This window comes from Triturus cristatus, chromosome 7 (assembly GCF_964204655.1).
Source record: "Triturus cristatus chromosome 7, aTriCri1.1, whole genome shotgun sequence".
Lineage (NCBI taxonomy): Eukaryota > Metazoa > Chordata > Amphibia > Caudata > Salamandridae > Triturus > Triturus cristatus.
Window position 1 is genome coordinate 629,540,209 of NC_140590.1, and position 23,944 is coordinate 629,564,152.

Genomic DNA, 23,944 nt, shown 5'->3' on the forward strand with positions numbered 1-23,944 from the left:
GGTGCAGGGTGGAGGTAGGGGTCCATTATGTAAGGTTGTGGTACCAAGGGTTTAGATTCATACAGGTAGAGGTGCAGTAGAGTGGGATGGGGCTTGGTTTGCATGCTTTGCTTCTTTATCCACACAAGTATACCTGGATTTAACTTGCAGTGCTCCTGGATGTTGTGCAGCAGGTGCTTGGACTTTATGGCACATGAATTTCTTGTTTTCGGTGTGTAGAGGAAGAGCCCCGGCCAGTACCAGTGTCCATACTCATCTTGTCTGTTCCTAAGATGAGCCTCTGGCTGTGCCCTTTCCCATATTATCTCTCCTGTAGGGTTGAGCTCAGTCTTTCCCCTGGCTTGGTGTGCCCTTCTTGGGCTGAATCCCTCCACCTATCCTCGATTTCAGTCCCAGTTTACGAGTATATGCTTGGGCTATTCCATATGGTGGCTCCAATGAATCTTAGTTCTTGTCTTCCTGAGCCGCTCATCCAAATTTGAGTCTTTTCCTGATGCATCTGCCTAGTCAGGAAAGCAGATGCTCGGGCAGGTTTATCTTTCTTTCACGCAGCGTAACGCAGCAGGCCACTTTGTTCTGCTGCATGAAAGGTAAGCAGTAATGCACCGTATTTACCATTATACGGCGCATCACTGTCCTTTACTAGTGCTGGAGCACTTTTGGCTTCCTAGCACCAATGCAGCACTTTTGGCTTCCTAGCACCATGGTGCAAGTGTGCCTTCATTGTAATCAGGATTGTTTTGTGCAGGAAGGGACACCTTCCTCTGAGCCTCCTGTTTTCTACATCTGCTTTTTAGATCCTTTGCTATACCGTGCCTGGTATGCTCTGAAGCTTCTTAAAGAAATGGAAGGATATTCTGATCATTTATATCCTCCTCTTCAACTATTTGTGTCTCCTGAAACCGCCCTCTGTGTCTGTTACTCTTCTGCCTAGTCTCTAAGGGGCATATTATCAAGGTCCGGCGTTAAAATTATCGCCGCTTTATCGGCAGAAAACTGCGGCTAAAGCGGCGATAATGGGCTTGATAATATGCTCTATGGAATTCCAATAGAAGCCCATGTTCTGGTGTCAACATGGGCTTCTATTGGAATTCTCTGCGCCATATTATCAAGCCCATTATCGCCGCTTTAGCGGCAGTTTTCTGCCGATAAAGCGGCGATAATTTTAACGCCGGACCTTGATAATATACCCCTAAATCTTTCTCATGCTGTATTTTCCATCAGCACCTGTGAATCATGTCTGCCTTGCTCAAATTCCTTGCCATAAAGCTTGCAAGTGTTTGATAAGCAAACAATAAGGTAAATGTAAAAGATTTGTAATCCTTTTTTCAAAACATTCAAGGTCGGGTGAGAGGAATTAACTGATCCGGGTCTCCTAAATTTTCTAGCTCCTGTGATGAAGGGGACTGACACGGTTTACAGTGAAATCCGGCAGGCTCAGCAAGGTGAGTAAAAGGTTACTAAATTCATTGAAGGTGAAAGATGTACAAGACAAATATTTTGTAAATTAAAAATACAAAAACACTTCAAAAATTTTGAAACTATTTAGAATATTTTTCAAAAAGATAGTTTGATAATTTCTAATTGCTATACTATACATTTTAAAGATTCAGTCACTGTGGGATTGTGTAATGAGTTGACTTACACTGCACTTGTCCATCTTTCAGGTCGAGATAGTTTATTTACCTTATAATGGGACAAAATACCCATTGATCGAGTTTCTATATTTTTTACAAGCAACTGGATGTTTTATGTCTTGGCATGGTTCTCCTCCACACACTGCATTATGGTGTGCCTCAGGGGCGGTTCTTGGTACCCTTCTTTTTATACACAATATCCCTCTAACATTCATCATCTCCTCTTCTATTTTTCACACACATTGTTACATTGATGACACTCACATTTATTTTTATTTTCCAGCATTTACAGATGCTCTGTATCCCAGACTTTCTGCCTATATCTTACTACTTATACCAAACTTACTACCAACATTCTGTTCCTACTGCATCTATTTTTTCTGTCCCTCCTTTTATGTCTAGTCTGTCTACTTTCCTTTTACTCCCCCCATCATTGTTCATAACTTAGGCATCACCTTTGACTTATCCCTAATTTTTGAAAACCACATTCCCTAGGCTGTCCATGTGGACCGTTTTCAATAGTTCAGCATCGAGGAGATCTGTACTTCTCTTACCTTCTTGGCTACTAATTATCTTACTCAATCCCTGGTACTATCTCATCTGGATTATTGTTTTTTATATGTTGGTTTTGCTAAATATGCTTTAGTTCGAATCCTTTCCAATTGCTAGTTGCATTTTTTGCAACTAGCAATTCTGCTCATATCACTCCTTATTGTGTACCTCTTCCAAATTCTTTATCTATGGATCATTTTCAAATCTATTCATAGTTTTGCCAATTTATATCTTTCTAATGTGTTCTATATTCTGTAAATCAAGGTCTCCTGAGGAGTCGACGCCCTCCTGTACTCCCTCCCATTTTATGTTCCTATCGTATTAGGCCATAAACTATGCAATCAGCTACCATAACCCATGTGAATGTCTCTTTTTATTTTCAAAACATTGAAAAAAGAATTATCTTCTGCGTTTTGCATTTCTCCAACACCTGTGAGCATTGTAAATGTTGTTTTGTGTGTTTCTTATGTGTTAGATGATTGCCGACCACATCTAATGCATTTTTCTTGCCCCTAGTCAGTAGATTTATATCAAAGTACAATTTAGAGTGAGTAAAACAGACAGGTGGTGTCCGATGAATCTCTCCCAAACTTAAGCCACAAGACAGAAGGGTACGAAGTTCCTTTTAGTGGTGTGTTAGCCACTAAATGTGTACTCTAGGTGGTAAGGAGGTGGGGAATACCTCCTTTCGGAACTGGGACCCTCACACACCCAGCAAGCTAGGTGTCATGCTTCATCATATGGGTTTGCTCCTCGTCGGGCCGGCGCTGCAATGCTCGACGGGCACCCATAAAGGGGCTCTTTTTCGGAGATCTTTTGTTCTTCGCCGTATCGGTGCCGTGGGTGTGAGGGGCCTAGGAATGTGTAGATGTAGGATGTGAATGTAAAACAGGTAAGGGAACCCTTTGTGATAAATGTTATTCTGTTAGGGTCCCACCCTGGTTAAAAGGATTAGAGGGGGGCGACTGTTTTATTATAAGGTGACAAATATTTTGCTCAACCCCCAGATGGTCAACATGTTTCTCGCCTCAATAAGTCACAGATGTGATCAGGTGGTGATGAAGCATGACACCTAGCTTGCTGGGTGTGTGAGGGTCCCAGTTCCGAAAAGAGGTATTCCCCACCTCCTTACCACCTAGAGTACACATTTAGTGGCTAACACACTACTAAAAGGGACTTCATACCCTTCTGTCTTGTGGCTTAAGTTAGGGCATGTACGTTGGACCTATATCAAGCCCCTCCTGTGCCCCCTTTTGTTGACATCTCTTCCAAATCTACCAGGAAAGAATCCAGTTTAGGAGTCCACACTACCCACCAAAGACACGGATATTTATGGGGGGTTTCCTCACCCTTTTTCCTAAGAGAACACAGACAATAAATAAATATCAACGAGCATTTTCCAGGCTTTCATTTAAAGCCAGGCTAGTACAGAATATATGCAGAAAGATAGTAGTGGCGAGTAAGAATGAACAGAAAGTGAACAGTATAAAAAAGGAACATGTTATTCTTATGTAGTTCTCTGTTCTACACAGTCTTTGCTAAGCAAAGCTAGCACTGAGAAGTCTGGCATCGAGGGGCATGCAGCACACTGCATACCTGTTCAGTGAGGACAGGCAGCCTGGAGCCTTCAAGGCCAGCCTCTGTCTGTGAGAGCTCAGCATGTTATTAGCCAGTGTCCTGAACAATGCAGAAGCCTCTCTGACAGAGTCTGAGATGCTGTACTTTCACCTTTTCACATGCTTTCCTGCGAAGGTGAACCTGTCTGTGAATTATGATGTAGTGTGAGAAGAATCTCTTGGGAATTCGTCCTTGTAATCAGTCATATGGGGAACTACTAGGCTTAACATAAAACACTACTTGTTACATGAATGTAAGAGCTAAAAACACACTATCATAACACATAAAACATACAGAGCACGTTTGTATAAATGAAAGCACTGCAGCAAAACTGACAATCAAGGTGTAAACATGGCGTCTTCCTCTTGGTTTTGGTGTGCTTCTGTTGATTATGTTTGGGACAGAGTACAGTTGTACATTTTTGTAGTAGATGTTCTGCTCTTGATTCTTTTTATATGTGACTCCGCTTAACTGAGAGTGTCACTTGGTCTCTTTGTAACACAAATCCAAATTCTCTTCCATCTGCTGCACAAAGCAGTGTGGTAACCATAGACAGTTTATTGATGAAGCAGGAGGAATGCAGATTATAGGCCGTAATTCTTTCAAGCCTCTGTTCTTCTGCTTATTTCAGTTTTAATGGGTGCGTTGTTACTCGTGATTTTAAGTTTTCGTGACAGTAGCAGTTATATATGTCTCTGTTTTTATTGTGTTGCAGTTAGATTTTAGTTATGGATATTTTCAGAGCTAGTTTTAGGAATATTTAGCAGTCGGATTACTGATTATTAGTCACATTCTTTTGATATAAGGTTGTACTTTATTATCTATATTCCCCGAGAGTAAGGATTAAAGACAGGGCACAAGTCCTAAAAAAAGAAGTGGGGGGACTAACCTAGTAAGGCAGTATGCAAGTGACATCACAACGCGCGACATCGTGGCACGCGACTTCAGGGCGGATGACATCACTTCACACAACATCATGGTGCATGACATCACACATGGCATCACAGGAATTGACATCATAGAAAGTGGCATCACAAGCCACGACTTTACAGGAACTGGCATCACAAGAAGTGACATCAGATCTAAAGCCCACACATATATGTTTAGCAGGTCTATCATGTGTATTTTTGAGCGCATTGCGAGGATAATAGCACAGTGAGCGTAATGGAAGATGATATGTGACTTCTACACCTTACAATCCCCCAGTTTTATGTAACACATCTTGTTCATTCATTTACAAACTTATATCATTTATTGTACATGTAATATGCGCGTGTTGATGTAAAGCGCTCTGAAACCCAGCATTGGAATGAGTAGCGCTATACAAGAAAAAATGTTGGTACTTAAATCATTTCAATGCCTCCTCAGGGGGAGTAAGCTCTATATAAATGCAATTTGTTTTGTGTAAATACTGGGAAAGACCAACACATCTGACATTCTTACAGTGCATGCATATTTCATAAACAGGGACTGAACTAAGTGAAAAGCTGCCTCTCTTAAGTATGTGTGAAGTGCTAACAAGGTGTGAGCCTTTGCTTCCCCTCTGCTGCATTTGCTTCTAGGTGTGACCCCTCAAATTCAGCCTTTGTTATGGGCCCAGCAGGAATCTTAGATAAGAAAGCCCCATCCCCGCCTGCACGTTGTTGCAGATGGAAAGCAGACAACGTGCAGGCGCTGCTGAAAGTGTCCCGGTGTATGGAAATTACACCGGTACGAGTTCAGCACATTATTCACTGGGAGTGCAGTGGAAGAGAAATCGAAGGCTTAAAACCCTCTAGACGAACTTCTACAACACCCAAACAGAGGTGAGCCTGAGGCAAACAACTGCCTGAAACCTGCAATAAATGCTACAGTGTGCAGTAATAAGACAAGCATTTACAATGCACTCGGTCTCCCCATTGGGACCTTATAAGTATTTAGCCATACAGTACATTCTTGTTTTAGCCCATGAAAGGTAACGTAACATAACATCAAGGTAACACAACATCAAATAGCAACTTAACAAAACATAACACATGAATCTGTAAAGCTTCCGCCACGCTGTGAGATATTTTGGCCACGTTACTGTTTACTGCTAACTCTACTCAATGGTTTACTGTTAATCTACTCCATACTTATAATTGTATCGACCTTGGAAGGATGAGAGGTTGAGTGGACCCGCCAAGATTTGCACATGAGGTGGGGACAAACCATGCATATAGCTACATGCACACAACTATAATATTTATCTGTACAAACGTACAGACATCCACAAAAATATAGACACATATGCTGTAAACAATAATGGTAAGAAAAAACGACTCACGTTTCGAGACGCTAAAATAACCCACCTTTGCAAACCCAGAGGCCTGCTCTGCGAGCCAGCACCCTCCCTTGCAGCTTGTTTTATAAGTGCTGGGAATCTAAATGGTTGCTTATTGATATATATCTCTCAGCCCTGGGTGCCTCATACCTGCCAAAATCAGTGACATCGAAGTATTAAGCTTGAAGGGTGCCTGTCACGCTGCCCGACTCAGATACCATCGACTTCTGGGGAGTATCACTTACTGCCAGAATGAGTGTGTACAGCGCTCCGCTGCCAAGTTGCTAGAAATTTGCAACAATAACAATATATTTTACAGGCCTTCTAGGGCCCCAACGTCTATCAACTGTTTGAGTTCGTGCATAACATGTCTAGTCTTCGGATTTAACACATTTTTACACGTAAGTACAGTCAAATAACACGTTTACCTGTTTGTGTTTATTTTTGAAAACAGAAAAATCACAAATTAAGAAGGTCTTCGTTTAAAAGGTTTTGGATACCGTGAAACCTGGCTGCCTGGCCAATGATTGTGCACATATATAGAACGGAAACACAAATAGCTGCAGGTGTGCACCTATCTTTATACAATGCTGACGTTTTTTGATGAGTGTATTTTACATTGTATGCTTGACTGGTTAATGGAATAAAACCCAACCGTCATAAATAGATGAGGACTTGCAACTTCTTTTTTCACCAGACCCAAAATAAATGTGACAGAATACTTAAACGGGGAGATGCCTGTGATTCTGGGCAAATCACTTAATCTCCCCGTGCTTATCAAAAAATTAACGTGTCCTCGTGTTATGTAACTGATGCTTATGTAAAGCGCTCCAATACCGTCGCCTCGAGTTCGCGCTATATAAAAACTGTAAAAAGAAAAAAAAGGGAATTAATAAATAAATAAATATGGGGAGCAACTATAAAATATGGATAAATACAAATGAAGATGTAAAAAATATCTTGAACCCGGGAGTCTTGTAGACAGACTCTCTCAGGCACCTTGTAAAAGCTCGCAATTTGTCCACAAATATATATATATATATATATATATAATATCTTTTTTGTTATGGCCTAATGGCTGCGGGCTTAGTTTCATCAACACCAGGTACATTTGGACGTAGTGCTTCAAAGAGGTCGGTACTATCAGCCAATATTGTCCTTCACACTGGTCGAAGTGCGCCCCTTTTGCACTTCTGAAAGCTGCTAAGTGCTAACTCTTCGCCCGTGTCGTCCGAAGGTGAGGTTTTTGACAAAAAATAGAAAAATAAACTTTTGCTGTTGTAATTTCCTGCTTAAAGTTTTGTGGGAATAATTATGCCAATAAACGTCTTTGTTACTTTTTCAGGTTTTATCATCCACTGTTCTTTTCTTTCATGTTGTCAAGGTCATTAAGGTCGCATATTTCACTGGAAAGACACCGAATTTGGATTTGGTGACGTTTTTATACATTTGCCTGCTGGAAGTGTCGCACTGGACATAATGAATGAAAGGTCCACCCCTCCCACTACCCATCCTCCCTAAAGACAACCTCCAGTACATCTCAACCTGCTCTTTTAGAGAAAAAATGCCAGTTCACAGTACAGTGTCAGAGGTCAACTTTGGACGGGGTCGACATCTGCACGTCGCTTTACTCATTACATACACTAGACATAGATAAGGTATCCTGGCTGTGCCAGAGGAGAGTCAGGCAAACGCACCAACTGGCTCTCACCCGTAAGCACGTGACACAGGGGTGGCCTCAAACGGGGCGAGCTCAGGTCAAGACGATCTTTCTTTAAACCCACCTTCTCCATTTGACCAAAGTGCCACATCCTGGGCAAATCACTTATTCTCCCTGAAACTTAATTTCCTCTGCATCGAAAGAACGGGAGCGCTTAAAATCTCACTTTAAGCACCATGTAAAATCCAGACATTTCACAGACGCATGGGTGATTCTAAGTAATTGTCGGGGTCACGCGTTGAGCAAGCAGACAGCTAGTATTGTGAGGGCAGTATTAAAAATTATTTTGATTTTCCCGTTTCTGACGTATAGTACTACTATCTTTGCCATGAAGTTTTTCTCTGTTGTGTGAGATTTATATATTGTTAAGGGAGTCAGAGAAGACTTAAACCCTTGTCTCTTCTTTCTTGTGATATTTAGCTAGTATTAGTAACCTGGGGGTAACTACTGATGTGGGAGGCGAAATTTAACTCCCAAGAGGAGGCAGGGGGCAGAGAAGGCAGACGCTGCTCACACGCAGCTCATCTGACAAGTCTGAACAGACCTTGACGGCAGCACTTTGGGAGAGGCCTGCCAGGCTCGGCTAATCTGTGCTCCCACTAAGAAGGGGGGCGAACGCACAGAATAGAGTGTGAAAGTGAGGGGGCGGGGAACTGGAGAGTCTAAGAAATCACCAAGTGATAATCCAGATGCACATCCCCGTAAAGGGAAACGGAAGACGAAGGAGGGGCCAGCCATCACACGCTAAACAGTGTGATGCTAAAGAGATAATTGGGATGATTGCTACCAGATGCACTACCCTGTCATGGGAAAGAGAAAACAAACGACAAAGTAAATATAAGAGAAACAAGACCTATTGCATTGAAAACAGGCAGGCGCGAGAAGGCACAAGCATGATGGGGAGTGCGCAGGAGGGGGGCGTGGGGCCCCAAGAAGTCACGGACTGCGGGAGGGGGGGTTAGGGAGGGACGGGAAGAAAGTAGTCCGTGCAGTGAAGGGGCCAGTAGCCATGGAAGGATACAAATGACTGACATGGCTGCCATGGGGAGGGACTAACAAGCTTAAAACCAATCGGAAGGCAGCATTTATAACCTAAGCCAATGAAGAACATGGGCTGGAGAGTGGGCGGAGCTTCCAAGAAGCTTCTACACTATAGTGCATACTGCATGCCTAGCAAAGCGATGGCAGCACATTCGTGCTGCACTGCTAGGCGAGACCTAAAAAAGCAATGCCAAAATGTCATGGGACAAAACAATTCAATTCAAGCTAATGAAACGTCATTTTCCACCTTACTAAGACAGTGTCCCCAGCTTGAACCTCTGATATTCGTACACCTCTTCTAGTGATATTCTTTCTCTATCTATCATATCCCAGCAACAGTCAACCATGAGTTCTGAGTGTAACAGTGGGTTAGTTGGAATACTAGCGGTTATTGGTTTGACATTCATCAAATATGCTGTTGATTAACGAAACAACTGATAAATTGCCATTTTACAATCAGCTTGATGTTCAGCAGCAATCATTAGTACTTTGTTTAAGTTTAGAAATTCAACCTCAGGGTATCATGAATGTTATTTATTAACTACCTAAAGATATCAGCCCTTTGGAAGTCTGCATTGACTTCGTGCCAAGGTTGTGTTCTTTTCATGACCGACTTGTGACTTGAAATAACTCTACTTAGAAGAATTTTCTACACCAGATTGTGGATCCCTGGGAGCCAGACTTTCTTTATCCAGATGTTTGGTTCAGATTGTTCCTTACTGCTTTCTTATATGCTGGGGTCTTAAGCTGCAACACATCCGCCTATTTAATCATTTTCCCTCTTTTTCTATTACCTCTGTAGCTGGTGTTTTGGCCGCTTGGCAGTGTGAAATTTCTAACATCACTGCACTGCACTGTTTATGCCTTGCCCAAACACATGGTATCTGTTTTGGCTATTTATTTGTTGGGATTGTAGGGGGGGATGTGTGGGAGGCAGAAGGGACCACTGGACACAATAAGGATATGATGCGCCTTCCTTTATTATGTTTTTCTTTTTGGCTTTTGGCAATGTCAAACCAGAAGAGAACACCAACAAATAAGAATACTCCAAAGGAAAAATAAGATAAGGACAGTCTCTCCCAAGGGTCCTCCTTGTCCTTCCTCAGACACTCCTTGGGTCTTGGGGTCCACAGGACATCAAAGCTCGTCTCTCGGGTCACATTCTCGGGTCACATTACGGTAAAACAAAACAAAGCAAAACTGGGGTTACCAAAGTGGTTCTTTGTTCACTCCATATGGTGCAACCTTCACCAGTTGGCGGGAAGTGAGGGAGGGGAAGCGTGAGGGTGACGCCCGTACTGCAAGTTAAGCCAATAACACAGGTGCTATTTACCATGTGCCTCCTACCACCCCCACCAGAAGGAGCCCCTCAAGGGTACTTGCCTTAAGCCACGACCCGTGTCCAGGGCCGTGGCGTTGGGACCCGGGGCGTCTACACCTTCCTGTGAGTCGCTGGGCCTGGGTGCAGTATACAGGACTCTCTCCTCGTTCCTCTCCTCTCCATTGCGCTCGATCCCATCCTCCTTCTTCTACTGGTCTCTCTCTCTCGTTTTCCTTCTCTCCTCTGCTTCTGTTCACATCGTATCGTGCTCCTCGTCTCTCCCGATGTCCGTCTCTGCATCTCTTTGGCCGTCCCCTACTGGTGACATCAGGGACTCCTTTTCCGGTCAGGTCCGCCGACACTAGACCGCTGGGTGTTTCCGGCTTGCGTGAGATGTCGGAATCACGCTTTGGGCACTTCTGGTCTCCCTCGACTTGGTCTTCCTCACAGTGATATTTGAAATTACTGAAAGTCATTTGCCATGGGGTTAGTATAGAGCAGTCGCACCTAGTCTCGATAGACTGGGCTGAAGCCCATCCCTCATAGCTCTGACATGAGTTAACTCCACTTGACCATATTAAAGTCCTTTGCCAGGTAAATTGATAAAAGTAACATGTCCTGATCCACTCCTGTGGTCTCATGCAGTACAGGTGGCAGCTGTCTAAAGTTGTAAGCTGTACTACACGCTGGGATGAATCCACATTGGTCCTCCTGGACCAGGTCATGCACCACTCCCTGCAATCGCTTCACCAGCAGGTTACAGAGGACTTTAACATCGGAGTTGATTATGGTCAGTGGTCGGAATGAGGAGGGGTCCTCAGGCCCCCCTCTGGTTTTAACATAAGGCATATGAGGCCCTTCGCGCACGGTAATAGCCAAGGTCCTAGCCATCTGTGCCCCCAAGTAAGCCTCCAGAAGTTTCTCTGTGGCCGTCGGAGAGCAGGTCTGAAAAAATTAAATGGGAAAACCATCCCCCCCCCCCAAGGGCTTTGGCCTTATTCATCTCTCAAAGAGCAGATCTTAGCTCCTCCAATGTAAGGGCCTCTTTCAACTCATTCACCGTGTCTGGCCGGAGATGTGGCAGGTCTATCCCAGCAAGGAACGTCACTGCCATATCTGGTCAGTCATCGTCTTCAGAGCCATAGACGCCCTGAAAGTATATCACAAGCACCTTCAGGATGTCCTGATGGTTCGTCACCGATAGTCCGTCTGGTGTCCGTAAGTGCAGTATAGGTGGGACCTTCTGTTCACATTTCACCATTCAGGCAAGGAGCCAGCCTGATTTATTGCCTTCTCTATACAGGTCTTGCCGGTAAGTGCAAGAGTGTGCTTGTCTAGAGATTCCCTCAAATCTAACAGAGAGCTCTGGGCACGAAGAACCTCCCCTCATACCGCCACAGATCTTGCCTCTTCCTTCTGAAGAGCTTCTGATTGTCATTCCCGGACACAAATGTCCGCCATTAGTTTCTTCCCGACTCCGCAGGTGATCCCCATGCAGACCCCCGCATGACTGGCTAGAGGGCGTCCCATTTGGAGGCAATAGTGCCCCAGTTGTGCTCCAAGTATTCCTGAAGTGCGGTGATCAGTGTCTGCCTGCTAGCCGGGACTGTCAGAAGCTCATCCCCTCCCCACTGTAACCAGAGCAGCACAGGCGTATGATCCAAAAGTGACCTTCCAAGATGGTCAACTGTTGATAGTGCCCTGGGATCTACCCCTGCTACCAGCAATGGGTCCAAAAGACTATGCTTATTGTGTGTCAGGGTGTGATAGGTATACTCCCTCAAATGCAGTTGAAGGGTGCGCCAGCTATCAAGAAATCCCAAATGGCGCATGAACTGGATAAGTGACTCTGTCATCTGAGGCTTTGTACCCAGTTGTTTATTTAATTATGTATTTATTGAGTTTTATATAGCGCTGGCTAGACCCGGAGATATCAGAGCGCTTTACATGAGGTTACACATTTTTAAAAAGTTACATCGGTTACAAGTTACATCTGTTGGTTAATGGCGTGTAGAATGGAAGGGGGACAATGCAAAAGAGTAACGAGGAGGGAAATACAGCGGAGAGGCGATGGAAAGTCTGTCCAATGTCCGGCTGGGTAGGTGAGGGCAGAGGGGGAAAACCACAGCCCATCTCCTCAATAGCTAACAAGGTAGCTCCACTGGGCATCGGTCGGAATGCTATGTCTCCACTGTAAGTGGCAAGAGTCACAGATTCAGTGTCATGATGGGTGAGCCGGATAGGGGTGGAGGGTGGGATGGAAATGCGCAGGGTCTGGTAAATGTCCATTCCAGGTGTTGTCGTATTCATATCTACTGTACCGCATGGCTATCGCCCACCGCTACTCATCTCACCTGCTGACCTGCACCTGGAGACTCACCCCTCGGGGTACGGCCTCATCAATTTGTTGGGTTTGAGTTAATACTGCACCAGGAGCCATCTTATGGTCAGCCAGGCTAGGGCGCTCCCTACAGCCTTTTCTGCAATGAAAGTCGGCTTCCAGAGGGGTTAAACCACCCCTAGTCCCGCTGGTGTAGACTCGATGGGCCAGAACATGGAGCCTAGGGAAGTGAATAAATGGCCTTATGAACAGAGAATGGCCTTTCTTTTCATCAATAGGGGAACTCTGGAGGGACCAAAAAGCACTAGAAAACGTAACATGAGGCCATCCTGGGGGGGCTGGAATTCCTCACCAGCCAATTGTTGTGTTTCGTGGGAGGAATGGGGGAAAATACACAGAATGGTCAGAGGGCGGCAGAGAGAATAAGCCACTCACCCAGGTCTCAATGTGGGATCGCATCGTTCTCGTCGTACGCCATCTTGAAGATAGAAGAGTGGCCGATTGTCGCCATTTTAGGGATCCGACTGCTGGTGGAAAATTGTCGGATCGAGAGACATCCTTAGGACCCGGTGCTCGGGCATCAACACAGCAGGAGTAGGAGGCAGCTCGTTGTAAAAGTAAACAAGTGACAGCCAAATCACCAGAGAGGACAGGACAGAGGTTAGAAAGGTGGAGGGACCCGGGATTAGTGCTGAGGCAGGGCCCAGAATTATTTCCAGTGCCCAGGTGGCTGACACGTTGCAGAGACGAGGGAGGCACGTCTACTAGTCTGCCAGTTTATGCGGTGGGGGGCGCAGTCGGCAATAGCAGCACCAATCGGTGCGATACGTGATTGAGGGGCTCTTCGAGGCGGCATGAGCACCAAAGTTGGCACTGGCAGTCCCACCAGTGGATTAGTGTTGCCGGTGGCTATGCGGTGGCAGGGTCCAGATCGATACCCAGAGCTCCTGCATGGATGCATACAATGCAATGAAGCGTATTCGTGACTGGAGTGCAGTGCGACGTGGTGAGTGAGCGCAAACGCCCACACTGGCAGCCGTATCAGAGTGGGACCCCGGAAAGTCACGACAATGCGGCACTTCAGCACCCATGATGATGAGAGAACGGCGATGAGGAGAGGCAAGTCCACCCCAGCGGAAATTCGTCCAGCCGAGGCGAAGTGTGTCCGTTGGCGGTGCAGCCCTGATTCGGTGCATTCGAGGGTGGAGAAGTCATTTCCCATTTGGCTCAGTGGGCTTGATTCTGTAGAGGAGTGGCGAGGCCGGCGAGGTGAAGGAGAGCCCGGTCCTTGGAATTCGTTTTTGCAGGTAGGACACACGATGTAGTAGAGGTCCGTTGCTAGATGGGTGCAAAGGTATTATCCTATTGATCATAAGCTTCCCCAGAGCAAAAAAGTGTACTGTTTGCCACTTCTTTTGGTCTGGGCAGCTACCTGTCAAGGGAGTTGTGGCCCTGATCAAAGGTTTGCATAGACAAATATCTGCTGTACTGTCACAGGAAGTTTGACACTGATGAAAGCAAAGTACCAAAAGAGGACTAACTGCATGACATTGTTGTTCTATTTCGTGAATAATGCGTCAAAGGGAAGCCACACAATTGAACTTTTTGGGAGGATGGGGGTTTCGCAGACTTGATGGACGTTTTCTCCTCGGGAAGGAGAAGGCAAAAATGCTTAGAATGGTTTTGTTTTGTTTTTTAAAGAGAGGAGGGGTGGAGAGAGAGAGGAACATTGCCAAAGCTCTGACTGCACAACAAAGCATTGTGCTACTACTTGTGCTGTAATTCAGCCCTGGGACCTAAAAACAGTATTCAAGTGTTGAAAAATAGAGGAAGGGAATGTTCCAGAAATCTGACTTTATTTTGCTTAGTGAGATTCACCAATCCTTGTTGGGTTACCCTTATACAAAATCTACCACTAATCTCAAGGCACAGAGCTGTTTGAGACTGGGAAGAGATAAGAAGATTACCAGATGGATGAATACTTTCTGCCTGGCGAAGGAGTGGGGACTCCGCTTTCAATTTGAATCTCTTGATCTGAAAGGTTTCTCCAGGGGTGTTCAGGATTGTCTCTTCTCTTGCTGATCCAGAAGGCTAAAAGGTTCCAAATCCATCCCAAAGGAACCTCTCTTCATTGGAACTTCTTTCATTGTGACTCGGAAGTATGGAAGACCCATACCATAGAAGAAGCGGCGTGCTGCTGAAGGAAATTCAGCAGGAATATTCATAACTGGACTTTTGGCTGTGACCTGATTGGGAATGATGAAAACCCTTTTTCCCACTTGAACGTGTGCCCTGCTATTCAAGAAGCCCCACTTATAAGTTTGGAGACTTTGGGGGTACTATGGACGTGCGAAGTTCCTGACAATTAAAACCGCTGACTGGTATTTGGAAAACTGGTCTGAAATTTTGGAAATGTATTCATTTTTCACCTTTTAAACAAGGACATTAACTGCAACTGAGTGAAGTGGGTTTTAAAGAACAGCCTTTTCCCTAAATCTGTGAGGCAGAGTTTGTTCCAGTGTGAAAAACGAACACATTGCTGTCCTCGAGTTGCCCTGTTTTGAGAATCACTGTAAGTCCATTGGTGTTTTTTTTATGTGAAGGCTCCGCCTATGGAATTGACTCGCCTCACTTGTCCATCTAAATTATTCTGTCAGGATGGCACTGAGACCACACATTTGTTCATCAACTAATGGTTCAGTGTCTTTGGCCTCATTATTATATGCCTGTGTTGCGTTTGTAATAAGAACATCATTAATTTTTAGAATTTCAGATCACATGTTTGTTCAATGAAGAGAATACTTTCAACTTAATGTGAAGAAGGAGGAACATTAATGACAAAATGATCCCTACCAGAGCATGCATGAATAACATCAATAAACTAGGAGGGTAATGAGAAGAGGGAGTGAGTATAGAACAATACCAGAGGTAGGCTATTTTCGACGGGAAACAGTTATTACAACGTAGTGCCTTTAAAATGCAGTCAGTACCACGGCTGCGATGTTAACATGAGTACCATTACACCGCAAGTCATTACAGCGACTTGCTTTAGGGAATGCAGTGTTGTACTGGTTTTGGATTTTAAGTCCAACACCTTCCCTACTGATACACCGACTGGAGTTGGAATAGTAATTTAAACTATTACAAAGTACAGCACTTCCCTAAAGCAAGTCATTGTAATGACTTGCGTAGTAATGGTACTCATGGTAGTGACACAGTCGTAGCATTGACTGCTTTGTTAAGTCATGCGTTGTTTTATCATGCGTGGTAACAGATGCTATTAGTTTTGGACACGTGTGTTTAACAGGGCGGAATGGAGTTCAGAAAGGAGGCTCCTTTTTGCCACTATCGCAGTTTAAGAGCAAATGCTACTTTAGATTTACACCGAGGGCGTCACACAAATTGCCAGCTATCAAGCGCTAGTCTAAAGAGACGTGGGGGTATCAGTAAGAGAATATTGGTGAGGGGAGCTGCGCAGGCAGGATTAGCTCCACCAAAAGTACAGCAGTGTAAGGGATGTTAATCTCAGGATGTGGGGGTGAGCTGAGGGTCGCGTCTAGGTGGGAAAGGAATTTTCTTGGTCAACGCTTAAAAGCTGAGTAGCAAGTCATCCCATTCCATGGAGATGGGGTATTTCCGGAGGCATCTGACTCCTTCCACTCTCAGGGTAGCACACTGTGCCCCAGCCCAAACCAATAGTGGCTACTGCCACATCAATACAGCAGGGGGAGGGAAGCGCTACAACAGTGTGTCACTGGGAACTTGGTCAGAAGCAGAGCCAGGTCGAGAAAGCCCAGGGCATATACCTCCCAGCTGTGAAGGGTAGTTATCCCAGTCATTTGCACAAGCTGCAAAGTAACTGTTAACCAGTACTGGGCCAGGGATGGGCAAGACTTTTACGTGTGGTGCAAGGTGGCATCAGGAACATGGAATGAATGAATAAACTTTATTTGCGTGGCTACTCAAAACCATTACAGGAACATGGTGACAAGGGCAGCAGGTGTTCACCCCAGGGAAAGACTTGTTGATCTTGGTGGGTGGCAGATGTGCTGTGTGCAGTACAAAGAAATAAATGAGTTTGAACCTTGTGTTTCTAGAGACAGCAGCTTGGTAAGTCAGTGCCCTATACCACTCCTTATCGGGAAGAGCCCTTATTATTCTGGTTTCCCACCTGTCTTAACGGTTGGCGTGAGAAAGCTGGGTGTGCTCCCAGTACCCTTGCTCCGCCAGCTCATATGCCTGTGACTGTTGCCCATGGTGTGCAGATATTGTACTACAGAATGAATTGAGGTTTTACCACCTCAGCGTTTCAACAAGCGCGTAGTGCATGAACCAATGTGTAGTACGTTAAGAACTGCCCTCTAGGAATGTTAAGGTGATCTATTACCTTGTCAAAGGGCAGCAACTTCCAGTCCTTAGAGAGATGCCTTACAAATGTCACTCCTCCAGCTTACCAGCTTTGTAGGTCGGTGGATGTAAAAAAAAAACAGGTGTATACGGAGCTCAGCAGATGAATGACGAGTGCTTAGGGAAGAGTTGGAGCTGTGATACGTAGACTCCTGTGAAAGCAGCGATGTACCACTTGAAGCAGGCATGAGTAGAAAGGAGCTTTGGTCTGAATAGTATGAAACAAGCATAGAATCAGTTCCAGTCGCCGAGGGGTGTGCGGTTGGATTAAGGCAGCATTGTCTCAGTGGCTCTTTGCAAACCACTGGCTTACCCACAGTAGCTGAGCCGCAATGTTATTATGATTGTAACTAGGTACTCCTAGGACTCCTTTGTCAGTGGGCAGCCTAAGTTCGGACAGCATGTCTCTACGGTGGCCACTTCATCAAATGAGGTCGCCCAGCAAGACGTCCAATGAGCAAAAGTACTTGGCCGGTAGAAAAAGAGGGAGGTTGGTGAAGTAGTTGAGCAGGCACCAGGGCAACATCATTTTTGGGAGCTACATTTAGCTCATTAACAAGAGAAGGAAAGTTCTCCAGAACGCAACCTAGCTGTGATGTTGCCGTCCACCAAGTCCCCTTTCATCATGATAAATCCGAATGCCCAAATATCTGAACGTCCATGCGGGACCGTGTCCCCAATCCAATGTCGAATCCGGACTCCACAGCATTCATGTGAGATGGGAACAAGCATGATTTCAGCCAGTAGACATGGAGGCCAGCTACCTCAGCAAAGTCATTGTGGGTAGAGGCTACTTCGGATTGGTCTGATGTCATATTATGGACATACAGCAGTATGTCATTCGCATATAGAGAGATGGCATGGACTCTGTCCCTAGTGGTATTCCTCATATCATCCCTCCTCGACACATGTGGATGGCCACAGGCTTCATTGCTTGAGCAAAGAGATGGAGGCACAAAGGGCCGTCCTGTCTGGTGCCTCTCTGGATGTCTATTGTATCAAAGACAAGACTTCCTATCTGCGCCATTGGTGTGCTGTAAAGTAGTCAGATCATGCTTATTATTCGCTTGACCTTTTTGAGGTCCTGGAACATGCAGGCGGCTCGAGGCCAAAGTACCGGGGCCAATCCCTTGAGACTGAGGAACCTGCATATTTTTGAGTGATAATAATAATAATAATAATAGTGGTATTTATACAGCCCAACAGCTAATAATAATAGTGGCATTTATACAGCGCAACAGCTACCTCCACAGAGGTGTTCCGGCGCTAAAGTGGAAATCAGGTAGGTTAACTGGCCAGGCGCTAATCCTGGCTAAAGAGCCCAGCCTTGAGGATCTGCCTAAACTCCCGTTCCATATACACCCCACACATATGTGCTGGCAAGGCGTTCCATAACTTGGCTGTCCTCGCAGTAAAGCATCTGCCTCCTACTTGAGACTTAGTAAAACGGGTTAAACAAAGTAAGTGCTGGGAGTTAGATCTTAGAGTGCGTTTAGGTTGGTATGGGTCCATCCTGTGACTGAGATACATTTGCCCCTTGTTATGTAGGGCACGAAAGGCTATGGTTAAGGACTTAAACTCAATCCTTTTTGCAACTGGGAGCCAGTGCAGTTGCCTAATATGTGGGGAGATATGGTGGCGGAACAGTACCCGGTGGATGAGTCTTGCTGCTGTATTCTGCACCATCTGAAGTCTGTGGATCAGATATGAAGGAAGCCCAAGGTACAAACTGTTTGCGTAGTCCAGCTGAGATGTCACTGTAGCATGGACTACAATCCTGCGACTTTATTCTGGTAGGAGGTGCAGGAATTTCCTAAGGCTTTTTAGTTTCCTGAAGCAGGACAACGTGATTTGCTGTATTTGAGTTATGAAGGAATGTCCAAGTTCCTAGCAGAATTTGCTGGGATTTGGGGAGAACCCAGTTCAGCTGACCACCAAAGTCCAGCGGGCGGAGGTGAGACCTGGACGAAAAATAGGACCTTGGTCTGATCCGCTTTCAGTTTGAGTTTGTTCAAGTTTCATCCAGCATGCGATGTCCTTTAGACACCCCGATAATCTGGCAAACGAATCCTCAGAGTGGTCTTTGAAAGAAAACACCAGCTGGGTTTCTTCTGCGTAAGAGACAGCTTTCACTTCCCAGGTATTAATATTAGTGAAGAGGGGCGCCTGGTAAATGTTAAAAAGTAAAGGGCTGAGGGCTGAGCCATGTGGCACGCTGCACCATAATGGTTTAAGGTCCAATTAATGCGGTTGGAGAAAGACTCTTTGTGATCGATCTGTAAGGTGAGACCTAATCCAAGCAAGAGCTGTATCCTGTAGCGCTACCTGTTGAAGTCTTTCCAGAAGAATGTGGTGAGCGACCGTGTCGAAGGCCGCCGACAGATCTAAAAGGATCAGCATCGCTGATGTCCCTGCATCTATCGACATTCTCACTGACCTGCCACTTCCACCAGGGCTGTCTCAGTGCCGTAATCTAATCGAAAGCCGGACTGAGTATCCTGTAGGATGTCGTGATCATTTATAAAATTGGCCAGTTGCAGATGGACCAATTTCTCTAACATTTTAGCGGGTGCAGGTAACAGTGAAATAGGGCGGTAGTTACCAAGCTCCTCGGGTTCTGATATAGTGATATGCTCCTACCCGTTACAAAGCTGTTCTGGTGGGGATGCACCAGTTGGGGAATTAGCAGCAGCAATACCTTCGCCAGAACCTTGCTTGGGATTTTGTAACTAATGCGAAGGATCATCAACACTCTATATGAGGATAAGCCTCTCTGGCTTGGGAATAGATAAACTTAAGACCTCCTTGAAAGACAAAGGGAGTTGGCTGTTTGTTTCAGCTGTCTCGTAAAGATGTTTGAGAGAAAGCCCAATAGAACTTCAGTGGTGGTCCATCTGGGCCTGGGGTCTTGTTAGTGGCTCGAAGGCATATTGCTTCTTTTATTTCTGCAGAAGATATGAGGAGGTCCAGCTTTTTGAACTGCTCCAGTGTGACTTGGAGTAAGGGGACATAGTTTAGGAAGGTTGCTAAAGCCCCGAACGAGTCAGTCTGGGCAGGAGTGTAGAACTTTGCGTAGTAATTAATGAAAGCGTGGTGGATTTCAGCGCAGGAGTATGCATAAGAGTCCCATCCAAGGCGAAGGGAAGTTATAGAGATGCGGGGTTGTTCCTGCTTTATCAGCCAAGCCAGCAGAGCACTGGGCTGGTCTGCATCAGTGTGGGTTTTTACTGCGTGTGCAGTGTAATTAATGCAACAAAGCCACTCAAGCAAGTCAGAATGCTTCACTCGAGCTGCCGGTAAGTATTACTAATGATCGCTCGACCTTCCAAACAAAGTAGGAATTCTTTGTTGGCTTTCAATTCTGCATTGAGTATCCTACGGGCCCTCACCACTGCACTGACTTGAAAGTCCCCTAATTGTGATCTCAAAAGCATCCCAGTTGTTGGCAAGAGTTGAGGCAGTGTTGTGGTTCATGTTGAAGTAATCTGAAATTTGTCCCAGGGGGTAGGGCGTAATGCGCGATCCTCCAACAATGAGGGTTGTAACCAATACATGGGTATTGGAGGGTGGGCCCCCCCGGGTGGACCCCCACCCAGCAGATCCCTGTGATCAGAGGACTGTGATCTGAAATGGTGCAACCAGGGTAGTCAACCTAGCTGAATGAAGAGTTTATGGAGCTGGAACATACAATCAAATCAAGCCTCACCTGGAGGTTGTGCGGAGGGGAATTAAAAGAGTACACCACACAACTGTGTGTCGTCGCTGCCAGATATCCTCCAGAGACCATCCCTGGAGCCATTGAGAGCGGTGTTTAGCCTTGTGTCTAGTTGGTGCCTGGGGAAGAGTGGGGAACAACCTTTCTAGTGTGATATCTAATACATAGTTAAAGTTATTACTGAGTATCCAAGGGACTCCCACCCATTGTGCTAGGACTCTCTATAGATGGTCAAGGAGAGGGAGTTGTTCAGGGTTGTGGGCATGTATGCTACCTATAATAACTGTCTGGCTATCTAAGGTTCCCGCCACCAAAATGATTTGCTTTCCTTATCCATGAAGATGTTGCACAGTAGAAATGGGACCCAAACTTTTAGCCAGACCAAGTCACTGCAGGCGAAAGCCAAATGGTTTGTGGCAGACACCTATCCCCATGACCACCTCTGGAGTCATCTTATCTCCCAATCAACAAAGTGTGATTCATATAAGAGAGCCATTTGAGTCTTCTTTCGTTTCAAACAGGCAAATATAGCGTAGTGTGTGCTAGCTGTCCTCATGCCTCTGATAATCCATGTAAGAAAGTTATCATCACTGAACGACATAGGTGTATTGTGGTGTTTGAGTCCTCACTACAATGTAGGGGAAGAATTGGATGCCCTAAAGGGCAGTTGTGCCACCCAGCCTGTTAGTTTGCAAACTGAAAGGTCAAGGATAGCCTGTGAGAAAAAAAGGAACATCAACATTAACAAGAATACAATGGAAAGGGGGCAAACATACCTCTGTCCAGACCTGGTGTGCACAGCATTCTGCAAGGGAAGTCTGCTACAATTGATAGGTGGAAGGCCGTTTCTAGCCCAAGTGGCTCATCAGTAAGGGAGGACGCCTACAAGGTTGCATGAGGAGAATATTAATAATGCTGCAGGGTAAGGCGTCCCAACATGGGCCCTGTAGATGGAGGATTATTTATTAGACAGTTGTGAAATTGTGGCATTGTCCTGAGCCGGTTGGCAAGACAGGAACGCAGCTGGGGGGTGGGGGTTACCAAGGAAAAGAACCAGGGTCAGGTTGCGAATCCCCAGCATCTCCTCCAAATCATGCGGCATATGAGGGATTAAAAAAGTTCTTCAGCAGTTTAATGCATGACATCAGAGGTTGTAAGACTTGGCCCTTTTTGGCTAAAGTTCCCTAACCTTTTTGCTTTTCCCCTAGACCTTTTTACTGACATGGTGTTGCCAACTCAGATGCTTTGGACACTTTCCCACTGGTAAACAGTGTCAACATGCAAGTGCTCCCTGTATAAAGTGTAATGGTAATTGGTTGTCCATGATTGGTATGTTTGCCTTACTAGTAAAGTCCCTAGTAAAGTGCACTATGTGTGCCAGGGCTGGTAATGCAAATGCTAGTAGTGGGTCTGCAGCACTAATTGTGCCACCCACACAAGTGGCCTTAAAGAGGGAACTCAGGCCTGCCAATGCAGTGCCTGTGCACAGTTTGTTAAACTGCCATGTTGTTCTGACAAGTGCACCCACTTGCCAGACCTTACCCTTCCCTTTCTATGCACATCAGACACCCCTATGGTAGGTCCAAGGTACCCCCTGGGCAGGGTGCAGTACATGTGAAAGGTAGGATATGTACTAAGGTGTGTACCATGTCCTGACAGTGAAATGATCTCCATTTCGTTTTTCACTGTGGAAAGGCCATCTTGCCCATAGGGCAGAATGGGGAGGCTGTGTAATATGTTTTCCAGCCTATCTTCCCAAAGCCTTAATATAGAGAGGTGAAGGTTAGTGTGCCTAAACTCACAATGTAATAACACATCTTTTTATGACGGTGGTTTTTGCATTATACATTTAGAAGCCATTCTTTTAGAAGTGGCTGGGTTTTTGCACTCTAACATTTCTGTGTGTCTCTGCCTGGTTGTGGATTGACTGTCTGGATTTGAAAGCGATAGGATCTGGAGAATGTCTTGACCCAGGGGAGGAGGTGAGACAGGAACAGGCTGACCTGCTTCTGGAGTGTAGGGGAGGAGTAGCCCATAGAGGTGAAGAGGCCTGGGGGTTGCTGCCATAAAACAATTCTCCCATCTCCTGCTGAGTAATTGAGAATCCAGACCCCCAATAATCAAAGGAAGAAGGTATCATTGGCAGAGTGGCATCCAGAACTGGTTTGAACAAGGGTCAGTGCCCCTGAACACAAAGACTTCAAAGCCATTGAGGAGTATAACAATGAGAGCTGAAGCCCCTGAACTTTGGGGAATGGCTTGATCACGATTGAACAAGACTGGAGCTACTTCGTGGTCAAGAGGAACCTTTGCCAAGGAAGAAACAACTGAAGAGACTGAAAGAAAGGACTGACCCTTGCTGTGTGTTCTGGGGCTGGCCTGCAGTTTGCTGTTTTAACCAAGGAAAGGCTACAGGGACTTTGCTGTGTGCTGTGTCCCCCTGCTTGAAAGGACTTTGCTGTGTCTTGAAGTAACTTATCCCCAAGGGCCCGAGGTGAGCTGGCTCCCTGTTGCGGAAATTCAGGAAAACAAAAGTTTCCAGGAGAGTCTCACCAATGCTGTGTGCGTATGCTTGTTGCAGCCTGAGACCCTCGTAAGGAGTGCCCTGTGATCGTGGGCACCTGGAGTCCAAGTGAGTCTCAGCGACGCTGTGTGTGTGTGCTTTTTGCAGCCTGAGCCCTTCGTGAGGATTGTCCTGTTATCGTGTGCACCGGAATCCAAGTGAGTCTCAGCGATGCTGTGTGCATGTGCTTTGTGCAGCTTGAGACCTTCGTGAGGATTTCCTTGTTAACATGAACGCCCGGAGTCCAAGTGAGTCTCCGCGACGCTGTGTGCATGGGCTTTGCGCAGCCTGAGACCTTCGTGAGGATTGTCTTGTTATCATGCACCCGGAGTCCAAGTGAGGCTCAGCGACGCTGTGTGCGTGTGCTTTGTGCAGCCTGAGACCTTCGTGAGGATTGCCTTGTTATCGTGCACTTGGAGTTAAAGTGCGTCTCAGCGACGCTGTGTGCGCGTTCTTCGTGCAGCCTGAGACCTTCGTGAGGAGTTCCTGGTGATCGTGCACCCGAAGCTCAAGTGAGTCTCAGCGACGCTGTGTGCGTGTTCCCTGTGGCAGCCTGAGATCTTTGAAGCAGTAGCAGCCCGGACCGGCAGCCCCGGAGGAGCTGAGCAGCCGGCCCGAGCCCACCGTTGCCAATTCACAAAGATTGCATCGGAGGCCCAAGTCGTTGGAAGAGGAGAGGAGAGTGAAGTCGAACCCCCCAGGTAACGTGTGTTGACGCCTGGGGCGGG

At 45.9% G+C, this 23,944-nt stretch overlaps 1 protein-coding gene across 1 annotated transcript in view; it reads left to right on the forward strand.

The window, feature by feature from the left end:
- Nucleotides 1-23,944, forward strand: part of PECAM1 (platelet and endothelial cell adhesion molecule 1) — a 435,744-nt gene that overhangs the window by 238,127 nt on the left and 173,673 nt on the right. Inside the window, exon 14 of the mRNA XM_085617241.1 lies at nt 1,389-1,445. Within this exon, the coding sequence (XP_085473367.1) occupies nt 1,389-1,445 (57 nt within the window). The remainder of the gene's footprint in view (nt 1-1,388; nt 1,446-23,944) is intronic.